The sequence below is a fragment of the Eulemur rufifrons genome, chromosome 28, assembly GCF_041146395.1.
Source record: "Eulemur rufifrons isolate Redbay chromosome 28, OSU_ERuf_1, whole genome shotgun sequence".
Taxonomy (NCBI): domain Eukaryota; kingdom Metazoa; phylum Chordata; class Mammalia; order Primates; family Lemuridae; genus Eulemur; species Eulemur rufifrons.
In genome coordinates this window covers 67,202,062-67,221,094 of record NC_091010.1, presented here as the reverse complement: position 1 = coordinate 67,221,094, position 19,033 = coordinate 67,202,062, and the positions used below count along the sequence as shown (strand labels likewise).

Here is a 19,033-nt window from a genome sequence, read left to right as displayed (position 1 = left end):
ACAGGCTCACAGCAGGATGTGTCTCACTGAGGTCTAATTTTGAAAGAAGGTCAGAGATGACTGGCCCTATCCAATGCTGCCACAGCAAATCTCCCCATGGCCCAGTGGAGGCAGCTTCTCCACAGACCTTCCACTGAGCAGGTGCCACCCCAGGGCATTGGCCACCTTCTTCTTCTCTCCTCCGCCCCGGTGGGAGACAGGCGCCCCAGCTGGGCTGTGTACCTGCCTCCCCTGACTCGTCTCCACAGGCGGCCAGCAGCTGCCTCGCTTGTAAGAGGAGAGGCCACCACGCCCTCTCCCAGTCTCTGCAACAACAGAGTCCACGTGCCAGGGTCGGGGCACTGTGGGCTTGGAAGTGAGGCTCCTGCTACCCTCACAGGTTCCTCAGGGAAAAGAAAGGGCTGAATGCAAGGGATCCACGCAGAAAGGGATGGAAAGCCTGATGCAGCCTCCTCCCGGGAGAGGTTGGAGGGAGGACTCCAAGTCTCCTTCTATAATCATTTCCAAGCTACCTACTAATGCTGCCTCAAAGGTCCTGTCCTATAGACACCGAGATACCATGAAGGGCCTCCTGCCACACAGGCACTCACTGGTCACTCTACAAGTATGTGACTCACCTCTAAGCAGCAGAGGTCCCAGGGCCTTTGCACCTGGTCCTTCAACTCAGACCCTCCCCCAGCTCCAGAAGAGTATGAGTGGGGAGGTACTCGAGGTGTGGGAGAATGCTGCTACCTTGGAAAGGGCTTGGGGCAGACGTTCCCGTGCATCCTGCAAGGCAGAAGAGTTACCTATTGCCATGGAGCTCTGAGATGAGGCTATACTATCAGGTTTAAATAGTGTCATAGTCCATGGCCCAACAGGAGGCTGAAGGACTCCAATCTTCAAACAGTACCAAGAGGGATGCCTTGCCACTGCATTTCCCTTGGTGACCCATCGTGGGCATGTCATAACCAGGATACACAATCCTTAATTAAAACTAAGAAAACACACCATCAAATAAATATGTTTTGCTTTTTGCCTTTCCTAGAAGAGAGGAAGAACAGGAAACAAGAAAGAGGCCATGTACTTTTCCACGTTGTGCTGTTTGCAACAGCATGGCGTGTTCACCAAGCCCACCACTGGTGGATCAATTCTTTGGGAACATTTTTATCAGCAAGTAAAACTTGACTTGATTACTAATCAAGGCAGTTTCATTGGTGCGGTGCCACCTAAAGATCAGAGCAGCTGCTTTCCACATCGTCACATCTTCTTTGAGCTACGAAAATTCTATCACTAGCACGTGTGCCATGTGCTAAGTGTGCAGCCAATTTATTTAACAGAAGTGAACAGCTATCTGATGCAAGATCAGAAGTAACATCCTATTTCATAAATGAGCGTAAACTGATCATGCTATAATGTGTAGCATACGTTTTGGCCAGTGGCAAGGTCACGTGAAAGCAGCATATTACCTTTTAAGTAGCTCGATAATTAACTCTAGGCACCTTTGCAGTTTGGTATGAGTATGCCAGAAATGCGGTGCATATTTTGCCCATTCGATCACGGAGTTTTTATTTCCTCTGCAGTAAACCCACAGTTAGTGACCAATCTTGAAAAAATACAGGAATATAAAAAAGAAGGAAAAATTGCTGTAGCAACACCAAATAAAAAGTGAACTTATAAAGTTACCACTGCTCACACATACACACACGTTAGGATGATTTTCAGAAAGCGAGTAGATTTATTAGCAAACAGTACAATTAGAGACATTTTTTATGATGCTGTAAACAAAAGCTAAACATCTATTTGAAACATTTATAACATTTTTTCTTTTGCAAATGAAGATGAAAAAATCGTGGTTTTCTAAAAGCACATTCGTCCTTAAACTCCATTGGAATAAACATCTCAAAATGAATGCTCATGCATGGGGTTATAACATTTTTGTGAAAATATTTGGTTATGAGTCTTGGAAAAAAAAAAAAAGGCACTATTCCCTGGGAAACCAATTCTATTACACTATTTTCCAAATGAAGAAGCATGTCAGGTCCTTATAAATCACCCAGGCTCAAAGAAAGCACTGGGTTTTCACTAACAGCAAATTCCCCACAGATGATGCTGTTGTCACTATGAAACACAATCCCCATCCCATCAATGTCCGCCACAGCTGGTGTTCAGAGGGGAAGCCAAATAACTCCCATCACTTGAGTCTCATGAGTCAAAATGCACCAGTGATCACAAGAATACAGGGAGAATTCAGGCAGAATTTTCCCCTTCCCTAAGCCCACCTCTTTGAATTTTCCAAGGGAACCTTTCCTTGGAAGAAGCTTACATTTTCATTTTAGTGAATGAGTAATTTCCAGGCTTCTGGTGTGTATCCAGGCCATAGAAAAATCTTTAAAAGTCCTTCTCACTTGATTACATTTTTAAAGGACCCATTAACAGAACAGTAAATCTGATCATTTGAAAGAAGGAACAGCAGCTAATATCACAGGAGAAGGAACATGACTATGTGCTACTCATTTCATCAGCTCTCATCCAGCTTTGCACACAAGTACTTATTCCAGGAAAGACACACGCATATGTGGGGGAACCAGGTCACCAAATGGCCTGGACAGGCCACCTGCACACAAGACCACCTAATCCAGTGGTGGCCACCTGCTCAGAACCACCCATGATGAAAAGAGTGCTGCTTAGTGCTGAGGACCCGGTAAGCTTTTTAAAAAGGAAGACAAAAATAAAATCTGAAACCTGACTCCACATAAAACCAAATATTTCACTCCATTTTTCTACAGCATCAGACTACACTGGAGGAAAGAGAAAATGCCCTTTTAATTCTGTGGCAAGGTTACTACAAAGCGCTGTTTCAGGGCCTGTGGTAGGTACCCACACGATCTAAATTCTACAATTGCCAAATGCAGTTTGTTTTGTTTTGTTTTGTTTTGTGTAGAAAGTACAATACGTAGGATCACGGCACATTACCATCCTATGCATGAGTTGCATCTCAACTGCCCATTTCAAATATAATCAACTAAAATAAATGATGCACACTGCAAAGTAGAGTTTGTACAAAATATCACAGATACAGATAAAAGCCTTACACTGTATATCCCAACTTATCCAATTATGTGTGAAGCTCCCCAGTTCTCTGTTCCACACATAAATAGACAGGGGGAAATTGTCAGGCCCTAACAGGCTTCCCAATTAAATCTTATTCTGATGGAAAGAGAGGTAACATTTCTAATATTGCTGTTGATAGATAACACTGTGGCATAAATCATTAAGTGAAGGGTATCAATTCAAGAGTTCCTTTTAATCACTTCAATTTTTTTCAATCCATTTCCAGTGATTACTTAGAATTTTTAAGCTGATTCATAGTTATGTAATTTCTACTATATTTATGCAAAACTGAGTAACACAGAAAGATTGAAATCTCTAAGGTCTAATGGAATGGTATAGCTTACCCAAAACAGATCTCTAAACTATTTTCTGTTCTTTTTCTACTCCAGAAGGTCCACTGATTAAGTTCTTTGTCCACCTTGTCAGGGATATTTTTTGCCCCGATCTTTCTCTAATCTAAATTCACAAATCAACAACAGTGGCATTAAAAAGTTAATGCATAAATCTACATCTGATGCAAATTGGCAGAGCAAGCTTGGGCATCCCAAGCAGAGTAGCATTTCCCTCTTGCTACTCTGTTGATGCCAGAGATAGGACTCATGTTTGGTCTGGGACAGAATAAGCCTCTGTACAACTCAAATTTTCATGGTGAATGCCCTTCTTGAAAACATCTTGATGTTGTCACCACCCATTAAGTAAATTGTAGCTTATTTAAAACATTTTCTTTTATATTTCTTCCATGATAGCTTAGCTTTACAAAAGAAATTGAAAGGAATTTTTGGACGTTTTTAATAGACAGTAACTCCTAAGGGTTCTTTAGAACACATGGCTTCTTCCAAGCCAGGGCAATGCCAGCCCTTCAGGAAATGGGCACCCAACCCTTCCCTGGCCCTTCCACCTCCAATAAATCCTGGAGTTTGGCCCCAGGGCAATGACTGAAAGGTAGAAAAGAAAAAGGTGCTTATTTCCTGCAAAGCTACCTTCCGAACTAGGACGGAGACCTAAGAGCAACTCCAAGTCCCCTTCAGTGCCTCCTGCAACAGGCCACGGCCATGAGCATCACGTACCTCAGTCTTACAGAACAGACCGTGAACAAGCTCGGGCACCAACCAGGGCTCCGAGCAAGTGCTGCCACACTAGCTGTGGGGTCTTGAACAATTTCTCATCTGTCTTTGGGGCATTTTCTGCAGTTGCATGTGCAGGGTGAAGGTGAGGAATGATGAGAATCTCCCTATTAGTTATGCAGCGCCTACTATATAAACACGTGCTCAATGGAGAGCTGCTACTGTCGTCAGCACTATCATCATTACACCTGAGACAGGATACATTCCCCAAAGACACTCTGGACCACAGGGTCTGAGAGGAGATGCCCTGCAGGATCCCCTCTACCCTTTGATCAAGCTGTGAGTATGTCCTACCACTTCTCCACATTCCAAGGTGTCCACCCAGACTTTTATGGGCTTCCTCTCTGTCCTCCTCTCCCCAGTTAACTGCTGGCCAGTGGGCTCTAAATGAAGAGAACACACGCCTAGTATAAAGACCTAACCAGAGACAGGACCATGCCCCCCTAAACACACATAACGCAATGTCCCCCTAACCAGACAGAGCACAGTGCCCTCCTAATCCAAGACAGGACCATGCCCCTGGACCATGCCCCCCTATCCAAAGACAGGACCAGGCACCCCTGCCCAGAGACAAGACCATGCCCCCTACCCAGAGACGGGACTGTCTCTCTCATCTGCCCACTAGGCAGACCATTTCCAGAATGCCCGTCAGTCACTCACCATAACGGCTTCAGTGCCATCATGTCATGCCCAGCCTCTCTCTAATCCAACCCATTCCAAGACGGGTCTTAGCAGAATACTTGGTTGGACACAATACTTGGTTCAACTTCAAGCCACATACCATTCGTTCTAACTTAAGACCCTTTCCTGGTTCTACACATGACAGTGTGTGAGTGCACCCGTAGCATGAGCCCAGGGAGACAGGAACATCAGGCCTCAGGGATGCTTCTAGAGTCACCCCAAGTCCCGCTCCATAGGGCTCAGTGTGCACTCCACATTAAGCATGTAAACTTGTTTCTAGATTATGAAAAAGAATAGTTAGGATGAAGAATATGAAGAAGTTACATTTACATAATAATGGGGAAGTCCACTGCAAATAAATCCGACTTACCTGAAAACATTTTACTTTCTAATTCATACACGTAATAGTACAAACGTAAACGAGCTATACTTGAAAAAGGAACATGTGAACACAGCATGTGCTGGGACTCTGAGACATAAACAAGACTGTTTCACTGGACAAAAACATACTAAGGCAGCGATAGTTCTCCTTCTATGCTACTTGTCTGTGATTCACCCCAAACTGCATCCTCTGTTGTGACACCAGCCACAGAAACAGAACGTTCTTGCTACACTGTCAAAGGAGGCATGCTTCACCTTCCCGTTCCTCCACAGAGATGCAGGAAGAAGGAAGGTCACACGTCAGGAAAGACCAGTGTGCCTTGTCTGAGTACCAGGAAAAACGCCCAACAGACTCTTTATTCTTTGATTAGAGAAGTTATGTTTTTTGAAAGGCCATCCACCAAGGTTAGTTAAACAGTAACACACACTAAAAATTTAGAAAACTAAACGGAAACTACTGTGAATCTTTTGCCTAAGAAAACAAACTTAATAATGGGCGTGGCGTAGGGAGCAGAAAATGCTGGGAAAAGGCATCAGGACATGAAACTTGAAAGGCTAAATTATCATTAAAGCATTCTTGAAAACAACTAATAGTTGTCTATGCCTGACTACTCCATATAAGGGAAACGCCTAAACTATATTAGACAATAAGAAATAGCTAAGCTGGAGTACCTCAATTACTTTCCAAGGTCCCTCATAAAATTTTATTAATGGCACCTTAAATGTAAATACATGTAGACAAAAAAAACTGCTGAAACAATGAGGACTTAGAAGAAAATGCATATCCTTTGCTAGAAGTAATGAGAAAACTGGAATCGAATGTTTCTGTCTCTGTACTACTGGCTTGCTTACCCTACAACTTTGACACTTGGAAAATGAAGACGTTATGTATACCAGACTGTGTCTTGACTACTCACTCTATTGTAATAAGATAAGCTTATTTTCAAACAGCATTTGGAAAAAGAACAGATAGAGTTGGGGGGCATTCCCGGGAAAGATGCTCTCCCGGTCAGCATCCAAGCACATGAACACTTACGATGAGTTCGGAATCCCGCCCCATGGAAATGACGGTTCGGTTCACTGTCCGGAGAAGTTTCTCCATGATTATCTGGATGTGCCTCTGAGTCGGCCCCTGGAGAAGGACACACCAGTGAGAGCCAACACCAAAGACAAACATTAACATGCAAGCCCCAGCGGCTGTCACTGAATCCATTTACCCTGTAAAGAGTAAATCAATTACGACCTTTAACGAGATGAAAAATGGCCCTTGTCAAACGCAAAAGCCTTTGCAAAGAAAACTCAGGGCATTTTATTAATTATAGTCCATTAATGATAATTTGTTATATATATAAAATCACAGTAATTTAATTTAAGCAAACTCTTAAAAATAAAAGCAAATCTGTTTAAACAATAAAATGTTTATGATCCCTGATTAGCCCACCAATTAGCTTCCTAAAGACACTTGGCCATCTGTGGATGCAAGGCAGGCAGAGAGCAAGCCCAGGCTCTGCACGTCAAGTCCCAGTAACTTAAACAGTCACACAGAATGGAATGTTTAAGTAGCACTTGGCAAACTACCTAAAATTCACACTGCCCTGGCATTTTCTATCAATAAAAATTTCTTCTTTTATTTAGTGTGTTGATTCTTCTTCATGAACTTTGAGCCTGATTAAACGTGCCCTCTAGGCCATTCCCTAAGGTCACCACCTCCTCCACGAGCCTCGGCCATACAGCCTCTCTATCTCCAAGCCCTTCTCCAAAGAGGGAAGAGCCCGGAATGCGACCACAGGAGGCTGGCCTCCAGGGGAAGGCTTCTAAAACCTTTCCAAAGGCGACGTGACTGAAAAGCTGATGGAAGAGCCACCGTCACCATGAACAGATTTCATCTGATCTCCTTCAAAAGCACTAACCAGGACCTGGGAGAATGAGCCAGTGCTGGCTGGGGAGGCCACCAGGTCTGTGTGTACACTGACTAGGAAGGTGACCCAGGGTCATGCGGGAGAGAGCTAAGGACAAATCCTGTCTACTTGAAAATCCTGGCCACTCTGTCCGGGCGAGGAGCAACGGTGTGTATAAGGCTCCGTTTTCACCTATCCAGGCAGATCTGGAACTTCAATGAGGTCACAGGTGTGTGCAAACAGGATGCACCAACGTATATGGTATATTAGGGGTGGGAGGCACAGGGTGCATTTTCCATGTGTGCTTGCACCCACTTCTGATGTTTAAAATAGTCACGGGATCAAGCACACAATTTAGATCTCCAAAAGGAGACACCTGGTTGGCTGAGGGGGTGAGGGCAGGAGAAGAAGGAAGAAAGCACGAAAGAATTTACCTGTAGGGAGAGGGACAGAAAGCTGCTCTGCTCATTATATTAATAACACTCAAGAGTACCACGAGCTTTTTAAAAAACAACTTTGTGCATGTATTATTTTAATAAAAATGAGAATTGAAAAAAAAAAAAGAATGCAGGTAATTAGCCAACTTTTAAAAGCAAAGCCTTTTTTTCTGATCTTAAGGACTGAAATCCAGGTCTTGGGAGGAATTCTGCTAAGAACACCTAGGAAATAAAAAACTATTTTCAATGCAGAAGGATAAACACTGTAATAATCACCCTATACACACAAATAAAATTAATTTAAGGGTACAACTCTACAGAGAGAAAGAGGGAGGCGAAACCCTAAAATTAAGGCCTTTCCTTTTTAACCAAGTAAAGTATAACACTGGACCGTGAGCCTGTGGTTTAGGCACGTGGCAGGACGATGCTTCCTGCACAGCCCTGGGAGGAAGGCAGCCCGGCGCAGAGCGTCACTCACCACGTCCTTCCTGTACAGCACCTCCAGGACGTTGCTGAGCAGCTGGCAGCAGGCCTCCAGGTCCTCCTGCCTCTCCAGGTGGTACTTGAGCTGGTCCGTCATCATGGGAAGCAAGATCTCTCTGCAGTCTACACGGGACACAGGGCGGCCAGTCAGTGGGGGACCCACCACAACACGGCGCAAGGCTTGTCTGCCCTTTGAGGCATTTTGCATTTACTTTCTGCAGCATGTGACACTGACATCTGGAGAGGGCCGATTACTTGACTATGAGAACATCATTTCTATTACTATGTAAATATTAATAATTCACACACAAACACACATGCACGCATCTGTGTGTATCCCCACGTAAACATACAGTGATAATTCATGAATGTATTAATACATAGCCCATAGAAACACACATATACATATATCCCATAGTGTACACATAAATGCAGACACAAACACAAGTTATGTTTTTAACTAATTTTCTCTAATTATAAATCTACTGATTTGCAACATTAAAAGACATACTTCTTACAACAAAAATTATTCGAATTGCAGCTTTTTGCATCTATTCCTAGGAGAACCAAGGCATGGTTTCCTTCTCCTGGGCAAAACAGGCCAGTCCTGGGATGTGGCAAAGAGAGGCACACACAGACCTTCCCCAGGCGGCCTCCTGGCCTGGGCTGGAGAGGGCTGAGAAACGGCACCCAGACAGGGCTCTGGGAAGTGTGAAAGAACTGACGGGACGCTGGGGTCTAAGGCTCAGGGGCAAAAAGGTTCAGGCTTCCATTTTGTCCTTGAGATAGGAGCACAGAAAGGATGTTCGGGAAATAAGATTGAAATGCAAAATCCTAATTGTCTCTTCCATTGGGAAATCCAACTTATCTCGAGCACCATCCACTCTCCAGCGTGGACTATCTATTTACAACGCCAGGTCTGCGTTTGACACTGGCCCGACCATCACTGTTTCCTTTGAAGGCAGAGCACAAGGAGACAGCAGGGCTCTAAAACATTAAATAGACTCAGCTGGTTTTCAGGATTTTACATTTTAGGACTCACAACATTAATGATCTACAAAAGCATGTTTTGCATTATTTTTTTATATAAGAAAAATATAAGTATGCTATATTGGAATGGTTCCTCTAAGTACCCACAAACACATGTAGAACTTTCCCAAGGACTACACTGCAACAAAGGATGGGTGCAGGCAGGTGAAACAAGGACTCAGAAATAACACAAACCCTTCTGCTCCACTGGCTCCCATTAAAGCATACGTGGGCAGCTCACGCCAAGGCTTTCTCCAATTTCATTTTGGTTTATTTCCCCGGGGAAAGGACTGATAGCACCTTCATTTTTCCAGAAAGAGTTTTGCCAGTGAATATAGGAATATATGAATTTACTTGCTGACTTCACAATTACTTCATCAATATTTAGGCAGAAGTAATGCATGGGATGCTTAACGCTGCACACCTTCCGGGAAAAGGCCAGGCCAGACCAGACCACTGGCCATGAAGTCTGGGACCCTGCAGGAGGCCAGGGAGGGAGAGCACATCCAGACAGGGCTGTCCCATGGGGACCAGGACGGTCCCTTCAGGTCTGTGCTCCTGAGTGTCAGGGAGGCCTCCAACGATGCCCTTATCTTCTCGCCCAACCCTTTCTGTGATGCTGATGGAAGAACTGAGGCCCTCACGGATGCCGCAGCCCCTTGAACTTGAGTGAAGTGCTCCAAAAAGCCAAGACACGCATGCTGTCCATGTAGGAAACCGTACCCATGTTAGAGCAGCCCAACAAGAAAGCCAGCCCAAGGAAAATGGCACAAGAAAATGATTTTATGGGAGTGAATCCAGCCTGAAACACTCACACACTAAACGTACTATTTCCACAAATATCCCATAACAACAACATCTTCCCTACAGAATCGCAATGTACACAAACTACATCTACCCTCAGTAACTCTGGATCCCCTGGCCTTAACCACAATGCAACATCCAGCGTAGGGGCTACACTGCAAACACCCTCACCCAACCGGCAAGGTTCCCCGGCAAACCTCATCCCTGCTCGGCCCTGCACACACCCTCTCATGGCGCCTTGCCATGACATCCCCAACACAAGTCCTCTTTCCCTTTAGCTGGAAACACCTTGCCCGTCATGCCCTCCCTCAACATGCGGCAAGCCCTGGGCCACCCCTGCCACTTGGTCATCTCTATCACTGCCACCATTCTGGAGAACACGTAGAATTTCCAAGGTATCTCAGAGGGAGAAGTTAGAGCCACCAAGACCTGAGCAGGTGGTGACAGCTCCTGACAATGTGACTAAGGGAAAAAAAGACTACATCAGTTTAGCAAGGCTACGTTCCAAAGCAAGCTCAGCAGGGACCCAAAAGAGACAGCAGGCCGAGTGGACTGGCCAGTCCGGGTCGGAGGAGGGCTGTGTTCGTGAGTAGCTCTAGAAAATCAGAGGGACGCAGTTCTGGACACAGACACGGCAGAGCTGGCCCCACAGGCTCCAGTACCCAGATGTCCTGGCCTAAATCCATCCCTCCCCGCACCATTTATCCGTCACGCTGGGCAGGCAGTTGTGGACCGTGCTGTTCTCAGCACTAATTGAGTGTGTTGGTCTCATCTGTCAGAATTACTCCGGGGAGAAGGAAGTGATGTCTGCCTGTTCATCTCTGGCAGGGAAATGCTATCAGCCCTCTTTGGCTCCCTGGCGGAAATGCCCACCATCCGCCCGGCCCGGCCCGGAGGTCTGTGTTAGCTTCGCTTGTTTGCTATCCAGCCTGTCTTCATAAGAAACAGCAAAACTTTTGGAAATTTCATTGTCATTTTGTCACGTTTAAAGACATTTATTCACTAAGCCCCCTGAGAGGACACAAAACCATCTGTTACAATCTTTCTGCTGGACGAGAGTCCACGGCGTGTCACCCTCCATCGCCCACCCGTCCACAGCTATTGGAGATGAAGTGAAGGAAGTGTCCTCTAACTGTAAGGATGAAATGAGACGGTGCTTAAGGAAGGGCTTTGCAGGAAGCATCCAACACGCCACTGTGAACTTCACCCCTCCAGCGCCACCGGCATCAGGAAACTCCAGCCAGACAGAACTCCAAGCCTGACCACGGGACGGGGCTGGATCACTGAGGATGACCAGCCAGACACCTAGGTTCTCCTTAAAGGCCACAGGCCACTCTACCCACGCCAGGGATCTCAAACAAGCCTTCAAAGGCAGAGGGCTGCAGAGGCAGCGGCACCATACAGCATTACCCACCACCTGATCCACAGAAATCTGTCTCAGATGCCCAAAAGGAAGACAGGCAAGTCCTCAGTGTTCTGAATTCAGAGAGGCCAGGGGACAAACGCTGGAGGTAGCACAAGCCAAGAGGTCCATCTGTTGGTGACCCATGATCTGCAGGCCTCAAATGCCCAGTTCTTAGAACACCTTAATCACTGGTGGCTTTAATTATTTGTTTGTCCTTACAGGAATGCAATCTGTGAGAGAGGAAGCCTTCTCGTTCTCCTTAACTGAGTACCCCCAACACATAAACCAAGACCGGATTGTGTGTGTGCTTAATTTGCAATGGCATGCACATTGTATCAAATTAAAGCACCTGCTGCCCAATGCTCTTCACAGGCCTCAATAAATAAACAGTAGCTATTCCTAACAATAATACAAATAATATCATTATACAAAATCAGCCTTTTCAGCTAAAAGTACACAAAGAAAACTAATGCCTTAGGATTGCACAGTCCAACACTGCAGCCGTTCAAAACCTGGCCACTCCCTAACAGCAAAAACTAACGCCAATTTCTCAAAACCTCATCTTTAAGGGGCTACCCTTACTCTGCATTTCCATCTACAGACTATAAGGTTTTTCAAGAAGTGGTGAGGCACAAGTTTTTAATAACAGTGAAACTTTCAAATTTTATCTTCAGTCAAGAAAGCAAACCAAGGGCACTGAGGAAGGTACACCACATAGACAGACAGACAGACACACCCCTGAGATGAGAGATTTTAAAACATAAGCAGCTGTCTCTGGCAGTCAAAGACGAGGAAGCTCCTGTAACACCAAGGATGTCCCAACTCAGTGTCCTGAATATCCCTCCCTGTGGACAGGTGTCATTTCTATGTGATTTGCGCCAACAATCCCATTAGGTCAAAAACAGATGGCCTGAGAGGCCAAGAATCCTCCCTCTCGTCCCCCCCAAAAGCCTTATATTTTCAAAGGAAAACACATCTTAAATAAACTGTCCACACATGACCTTTTGAAAACTCTGGAGCAACTACTTGACCAGAAGTCCAAGAACCAGGGTCACACTAAGAGTTTTCGAAAAAGCCTTTTAATCAGTTTGCCACACATGCAAAGAAATAATAAAATCCACCTTGCTTCCTTCCTGCTCTGGATCATGGACAAGTCATTTAAACTCTTTAAGTCTTAATTTTTCTTTTCTGCAAAATGGTTGCTATTGGTTATCTCTCGAATTTATTGTGAGAACCGAATGATATAATGTGTATATTTAGCAAATAGTAAGCATACAAAAAACGGCAATTGTTAACAATAATATAGTTAACAGTACTATACAAAGTCAGTCTTTCCAACTAAAAGTGCACAAAAGAAAACTAATGTTTCAGAACCGCGCTATCCAATATTTAGTGCCACTAAGGAGAGGAATTTTTAATGTTAACTAATTTTAATTAATATAAAGTCAACTGTAATAAGTAATAGTTGATTTACTTATTAGAAACAAGTGTTTGAAAAAACGTGGGTATGTGGATCTAGTTTTTCAATGGTAAATTATATTAAATGATAAAAATAAAAATCAAGCACCTGATGAAAATTTAGCATCCAAACTGAGATGTGCTGTTGGCATAAAATACACACTGAATTTCAGAGGCTTCAAGTAAAAAAAAAAAAAAAAGAAAGAATGTAAAGTATTAGTAATTTTTACAGTGAATTCACATTGCAGTGATATTTTAGATAAAATATATTATAAAAATTAATTTCACTAATTGCTTTGTATTTTATAATGTGGCAACTAGGAAACGATGTACACGGCTCGCATTCTATTTCTGTTGGACAGCACAGTCTAAGAGGATGCTAGAAAGCGGATGTTAAAGACCTAGTGTGCGATGTCTCACTTTCCTGAACTGGTGTCATCATTGCACGCAGAGTCAAGCACAGCTCTCGCCTAACAGTTACCTCACCACATGTATGTGACGCCAGGTCTTCCCTGTGTCTGACAGTACTGACTCTAGGCACAGCAGTGACCTATGATGAAGCTAGAATTAGCTGGCACAGTTGTCCTGTTTTCTCTGCCATGTTCAGAGCAATAAAGGCAGCCCAGCCCAGGCAGCCAGGTGGGCCGGGCTCCGTGTCATTCTGCTGTGAGGATAATACGGGCCACCCTTTCACCGCCCCTTCCCCAGTATGATCCACAATGATCACAGAAAGCAATAATTCGACATCTGTTCATCCTTAGCTGTGAGGGCCGAAGCCAGGATGATTAATGCTCTGGTAATGGGCATAGAGCAAAAAATATTAATCTCTATAAAAGGTATTCAACAGGCATCATCAGCTTATAAATGTCCAAGCAGAATATCCATCTATAACCCCATTACAGCTCTACATTAAAGAAAGATGCAAATACAAGAATGAATTTGTCCATTTAAAACATTCATTTTTATGAACACTGAGTAATGTGCTTCTTAATTTTTAGTTTGATCACATTAAACAAATGATCCATAAAGTGCATTTAATAACCTTGTGCATGTTACGTAGAACCAAGATCCAAAATAACACGTTCAGTAAGAATAAAAGAGTAAGAGCCATATAAATAGGGGGTGCTTGCTATTCACCTTTTATAGATAATCATCTTATTTTTTGATCAGCTAAGAATCCTGTACCCACTTGTTTCAAAACGTTTCAAGTGGCGTCTCCCTCCACTCAGGTCCTCAAGCATAGAAATACAGAAGACGGTGCCATCACCCAAAGGGGTCGAAGGAGCCATAACTTAGGTCCGCATTTTGCAGATGTGGGAACCGGGAGCCTGAGCTAAGGGATATTCGGGATTGCACTGCTAAGCCCCAGCAGAGCCGGAATTAAATGTCTGAGTCCTAAGCTAGAGCTGCTCAGGGTAAATGATCCATGCATGTGCACATGTGTGTAAACATGTATATGATTCAGACATACTTACATATCAAATGCAAAGCAATTTTTCCAAGAATCATTTTAATCTAACAAGTCATGAAAGTTAGCAGTACCAGGAGAACAAATTAACACTGCTAGGTCACTTTTCCTTCCTGAATGCTAGTTTCCCAGTCCGTAAAACGGTGTAAACACAAACGCCCTGCACTGTTTCTACTCCTCCCAGACCAGCAGCACCGTTTTTTTTTTTTTTTTGTCTTTTCAGAGATAGGGTCTTGCTCTGTCACCCAGGCTGAAGTGCAGAGTCATAATCATAGGTCACTACAGTCTCCACCTCCCAGCACAAGTGATCCTCCAGCCTCAGCATACTAAGTAGCTGGAATGACAGGTGTGAACCACCACACCCAGCTAATTATTCTTATTTTTTTTGTAGACGTGGGGTCTCACTATGTTGCCCAGACTGGTCTCGAACTCCTGGCCTCAAGTCCTCAAGTGATCCTTCCGCCTTGGCCTCCCAAAGTGCTGGGATTACAGGCATGAGCCACCATGCCCAGCCATGAGAAGCTCCTTTTTGAGTGTTCTGCTCAGAACAGCACCACTCAGCTGAGTACAGAAATAATCAGAAATGCAGGAATCTGCAAGTCAGCCTTGAGGTACCCAATGTCAAGAAATTTTAACTGAGAGGGTGACAGAGCAAGTAAAAGGATCTCAGAAGTCAAAAGGAGAGGCCTGGCAGCACATGGACAATCAAACAATGGGAAAAAGATGTTTGTCGAAGAACTGTTCTCTGCATGCCACTATGAGGCCTTGGAAGAAGGGAGCTATCTTGGAAAAAGGGTGTGGGAAGTCAGATATTTTGTATCCTTAGTTTGGAGAACTAGAGGTGAAATTTTCATTACTACTGTAATGACAAATAGTTTGTTGGAAGAAAGAAAGGAAAAAAAGAGCCACAAATAAGTCTCATTTATAAGTAGATTTTTAAAAAATTAGGAAGACTCAAGTAAAATGCCAGGAAAGACTGTGTGGGAAGATTCAGGTGAAGAAGCTAGTCTCTAGGCAGTGGAAGCACATCAAGGAAGTATCTTGGTGAGTCCAGAAGGAATTCTACAGGGTGCCAGCTGACAGGCAGAACCTCACTGTGCAGAACACGAGAAAACAAAGAAAGAGAACACACAGGGCTATTGAAAGGTGTGTATTCTTTAAACCAGGAGAATGAAAGTAACCAAGAACACAGGTCTTGGTCAGTGTGATCCTGAACACATTCCCCTCTAGGTTGCCCTGACAATAAAATACATATGGTTAAAAACATGTGGTCTGGACCAGTTCATCTTGGGGAAAGGACTGTGCACTCAGGAAGGGGTTTATACAGCAGAAAAAGAATGAGCTCATGTGGCAGAACCTAGGAGACTGTAGGCTGACCTGGGGCTCTTCCTACTGTCACAAAGAAGTTGCTGTAGGCAACATGTAACACGGATACAGAGCTGCACTCTCAGGGCCTGGAAGGAATCATGGACTGGGGAACCCAGGGACTTGCTCTCTTGGTGCCCAGTGTGCACATGACCAGATCTGAGACAACTGAGGCACCCTCTTCTCAGACTGTTCTTCCTGCATTCGACATCAAGCAAAAGGAACAGAGGGCCACCCCGAAGCAGGTGCAGAATAGAGAGGGAATAGACGATGATAAGCTTTAGACCAACTACAACAGGAAGAACTGTTGGCACTGCTAATTTGACCACAGATAAGAAGTCCTCACATAGAAAGAGAAAAGAAATATTATTAAAACTCCATGAACATATAAGCACAAGACTATACGGTTTATCTATATTTAATACATTGATGTGTTTATTTTTTCACTATATGCATCTCGTCTGTTTCAGATGGCATTTGAAATGAATCAGTTTTCAGAATGCATTGCTCGTGCAGTGGGTGTGACACAGTTCAAGAAAAGAGTAGATGATGGATCTGCAACACGCCAACTCCTTAATCAGCACCATGGTGGTGGACAGCTCCCTGCCTGCGACTGCTTGGAAACCAAGGCTTCCTAACTAGGGCTTCTTAACTCTGGTGTCCTTATCTGCAAATTGTGATAAGCACTCTTTTCCATTTCTGTATGTTTTAAGTTGATGACTCTGAAGACTCAGAGGAAGCAAACTCACTAACCAACGGTCCTGAGCACATGGTAGATGTTCAATAAATTATGACGGAATGGAAATGAATATAATTAAAAAACTGAAATTGAGTTCACTCTCCTTAACAAGCCATTTTTAAAAGCCTACACTGTTTTAACAAACGGCCTTTTCAAAAACACATATAATGAAAGATAGAGAATGATATACAGAATGAGGGATGAGAAAGGTACAGTAGTGCAGATAAAGATTAGAAGTTTTCCCAGGGCATGAAGAAAACAGAAGAGAAAATGATGTTTATGGTCCACCATCATTTAAAAGAATCAGTCTTCAGGGTTCACAGCTGGTAATGTTCATTAGAAGTCATCAGTGCAACTATCTAATTAAAGTATTCCGGAAGGCTGTATGACTGGTATATTAAGTGACTCTGGAAAAATTGGCCTCAACCCCTATTTTTCTTTCTGTACCACATTAATCTAGTTAACAGAACTACTAAAGAGTAGCTCTGGGTTTAAGATCACATTCAATAAAAAGAAATAAGTGTTTACCACTGTGATGAAGCACAGGAGATTTTATCTTGACTTGTTTATGGATCAAAGGATTGAGAAAGTATAATATGGGCCTGTATTGAACATGCAGCTTTTCTAAGATTTAAAACATTATAAATTGATTAAAAGACTAATTTTTAGAAATACAAATTTTCTATCTTGGATGTAATCACAATGATAATCGTCTAGGAATCTGACTTTAATATTTCCTAATAGCTGGTCCCAATAGGTATCTGGGACTTGGCCCTCATATTTCAAAGGGCTGCTTTAACTAATGTTTCCACCATTAAAAAGGAGAGTTTTACTCTGCTTGATAACTAGAGGAATCATTGACCTTGAAAATAAGAATGAGAAAAATAATTTAAGTTCTCTAGGCCTAGATTTTTAAGCAGCTCTGTACTGTTCAAGAAATGGAACACAAATGAAGTTTTAAAAGGCCGATGAACTCTGTCTAAAGGCAACCTTTTTGCTACGGTAATGGCAGGAGCCTCAGGAGGGCCAGGGCAGGAAGGAATGATTCCCGTTCCTACTCACTGAGAGATTCCAACCACAGGAAAGTAACAACAAACTCGAAACAAAAGAACCACAAAGGGGTGCTAAAGAATAGAAGGCTTACAAAAAAGTAATCCTTAGAGAACATTAAACTACTGGCAAGACCAAAAAGGGACAGTCTTGAGTAAACTTTACTCTTCAAATCTTACACCCTCCTCCAAGGCAAACAAACACAGGGCACAATGCTAAGTACATGGTAAGCACTAAAGAAAATCCGTCAATTACTTTGGCCACTATCCAAAGGGGAATATGGAAAGATTATATCTTGAAAGGATGTAATCCTTTGCAAAGGAGGCAAAGAAATGATCCAGTGTTTATCAGAACAAGCTTCCCAAAGGCCTCAGATTCAGAACATGAAAGGAGCCACGTGGGTAAAAACAGATGCTCCCCAAGGACACCCACCTGTCCTCAAAGGCTTCTTGCCAGTGTGACCAATGCTCTTCACTAATTTAAAAGTTAATGCTACATCAGGTTGATTTATTTATTCCAATTTCTATAACATTAATGTTAAATAATTTTGTGGACATAAATCCTAAACCTCAGTGTTCTATTGTTTTAATTTCATTACAACTGAAACTTCTCATGTCTATAATACGATTTAAGCTTTAATTTCCACAGCTTTTGTCAGATATGTGGGCAACAATACAATCACATGGGAACAAAGCTACAAAGGCACAAATTATGAAGCTTTGACCTTTCCTTCTCTTTGTATCTCGCTTTGAAAATCTGCTCACTCCACACCACAGATTACATGCAAGAGTCATCTTTTTGTGAAGCACATAATCTATTTAACCAGCTTTCAAGTAGTCAAGTCACATAGTGAGACGACGCTGAGAAGCCATCACGGCCCATTCACTGAGTCTCGTGCACGGCATGTTAAGGAGTCAGAGGCCCTGCACCTCAGCACAGGAGCGGGGTGGAGGGGACACTGGCGTGGGACCAGCCCCTCTGCACAAGGCTGTTCAGTAACAATGTCGTTAACTCTGTATTTCCACCGTACATTTAAAAAGACACCCCAATAGGATGCCGTGATGGCCAGGATTTGCTTCAAAACATCTGGAGGAGGGGCACATAGATAACAAGGTTGGCCATGAGTTGATAATCTGTGAAGCTGAGTGATGGGTACGTGGGTGTGCGTTACACTCTTCTCTCCACTCCCCTGTATGTTTGAAATTTTCCATAATTTTACCAAAAAGATATCTTGAAACCAGAGGTAGAGTGGAATTGTGCCCCGCCCCCATCATATTTGTGGAAAACTGAGGAATCATTAAATCAGACGCAAACAGAAGACAATCTTGATTTTATAAAATTGCCCACAGATGAGTGTCCACACCTCGGGTCTCTCATGGGTCCTCCTCGCCCTTCTCTGCTGATGTTACTCCTCCTTCAAGACACCTTCACCCCCCATGAGGAATCCATTCAGAGCCAAGACCAGGAGAGACTGCCAGTTTCCCCAGGTGAACCTAAAACTTCACCTCCCTTTGATCCAGTGAACTACGTATGCGTGCAGCTGGTCATGCTTCCTCCCCTGCACTGCCTCCTGGGAAACAAAGTGTGGTTTGGAACATCCATGTGCGTTTCGCTCATT

At 43.6% G+C, this 19,033-nt stretch overlaps 1 protein-coding gene across 1 annotated transcript in view; it reads right to left on the bottom strand.

Annotated features, from left to right (window-relative positions):
* DOCK1 (dedicator of cytokinesis 1) overlaps nt 1–19,033 on the bottom strand; it is a 470,019-nt gene that overhangs the window by 279,830 nt on the left and 171,156 nt on the right. The window contains exons 26-27 of the mRNA XM_069460828.1: nt 8,093–8,220; nt 6,316–6,411 (exon numbers count right to left, since the gene is read on the bottom strand). Coding sequence (XP_069316929.1) covers nt 6,316–6,411; nt 8,093–8,220 — 224 coding nt within the window. The remainder of the gene's footprint in view (nt 1–6,315; nt 6,412–8,092; nt 8,221–19,033) is intronic.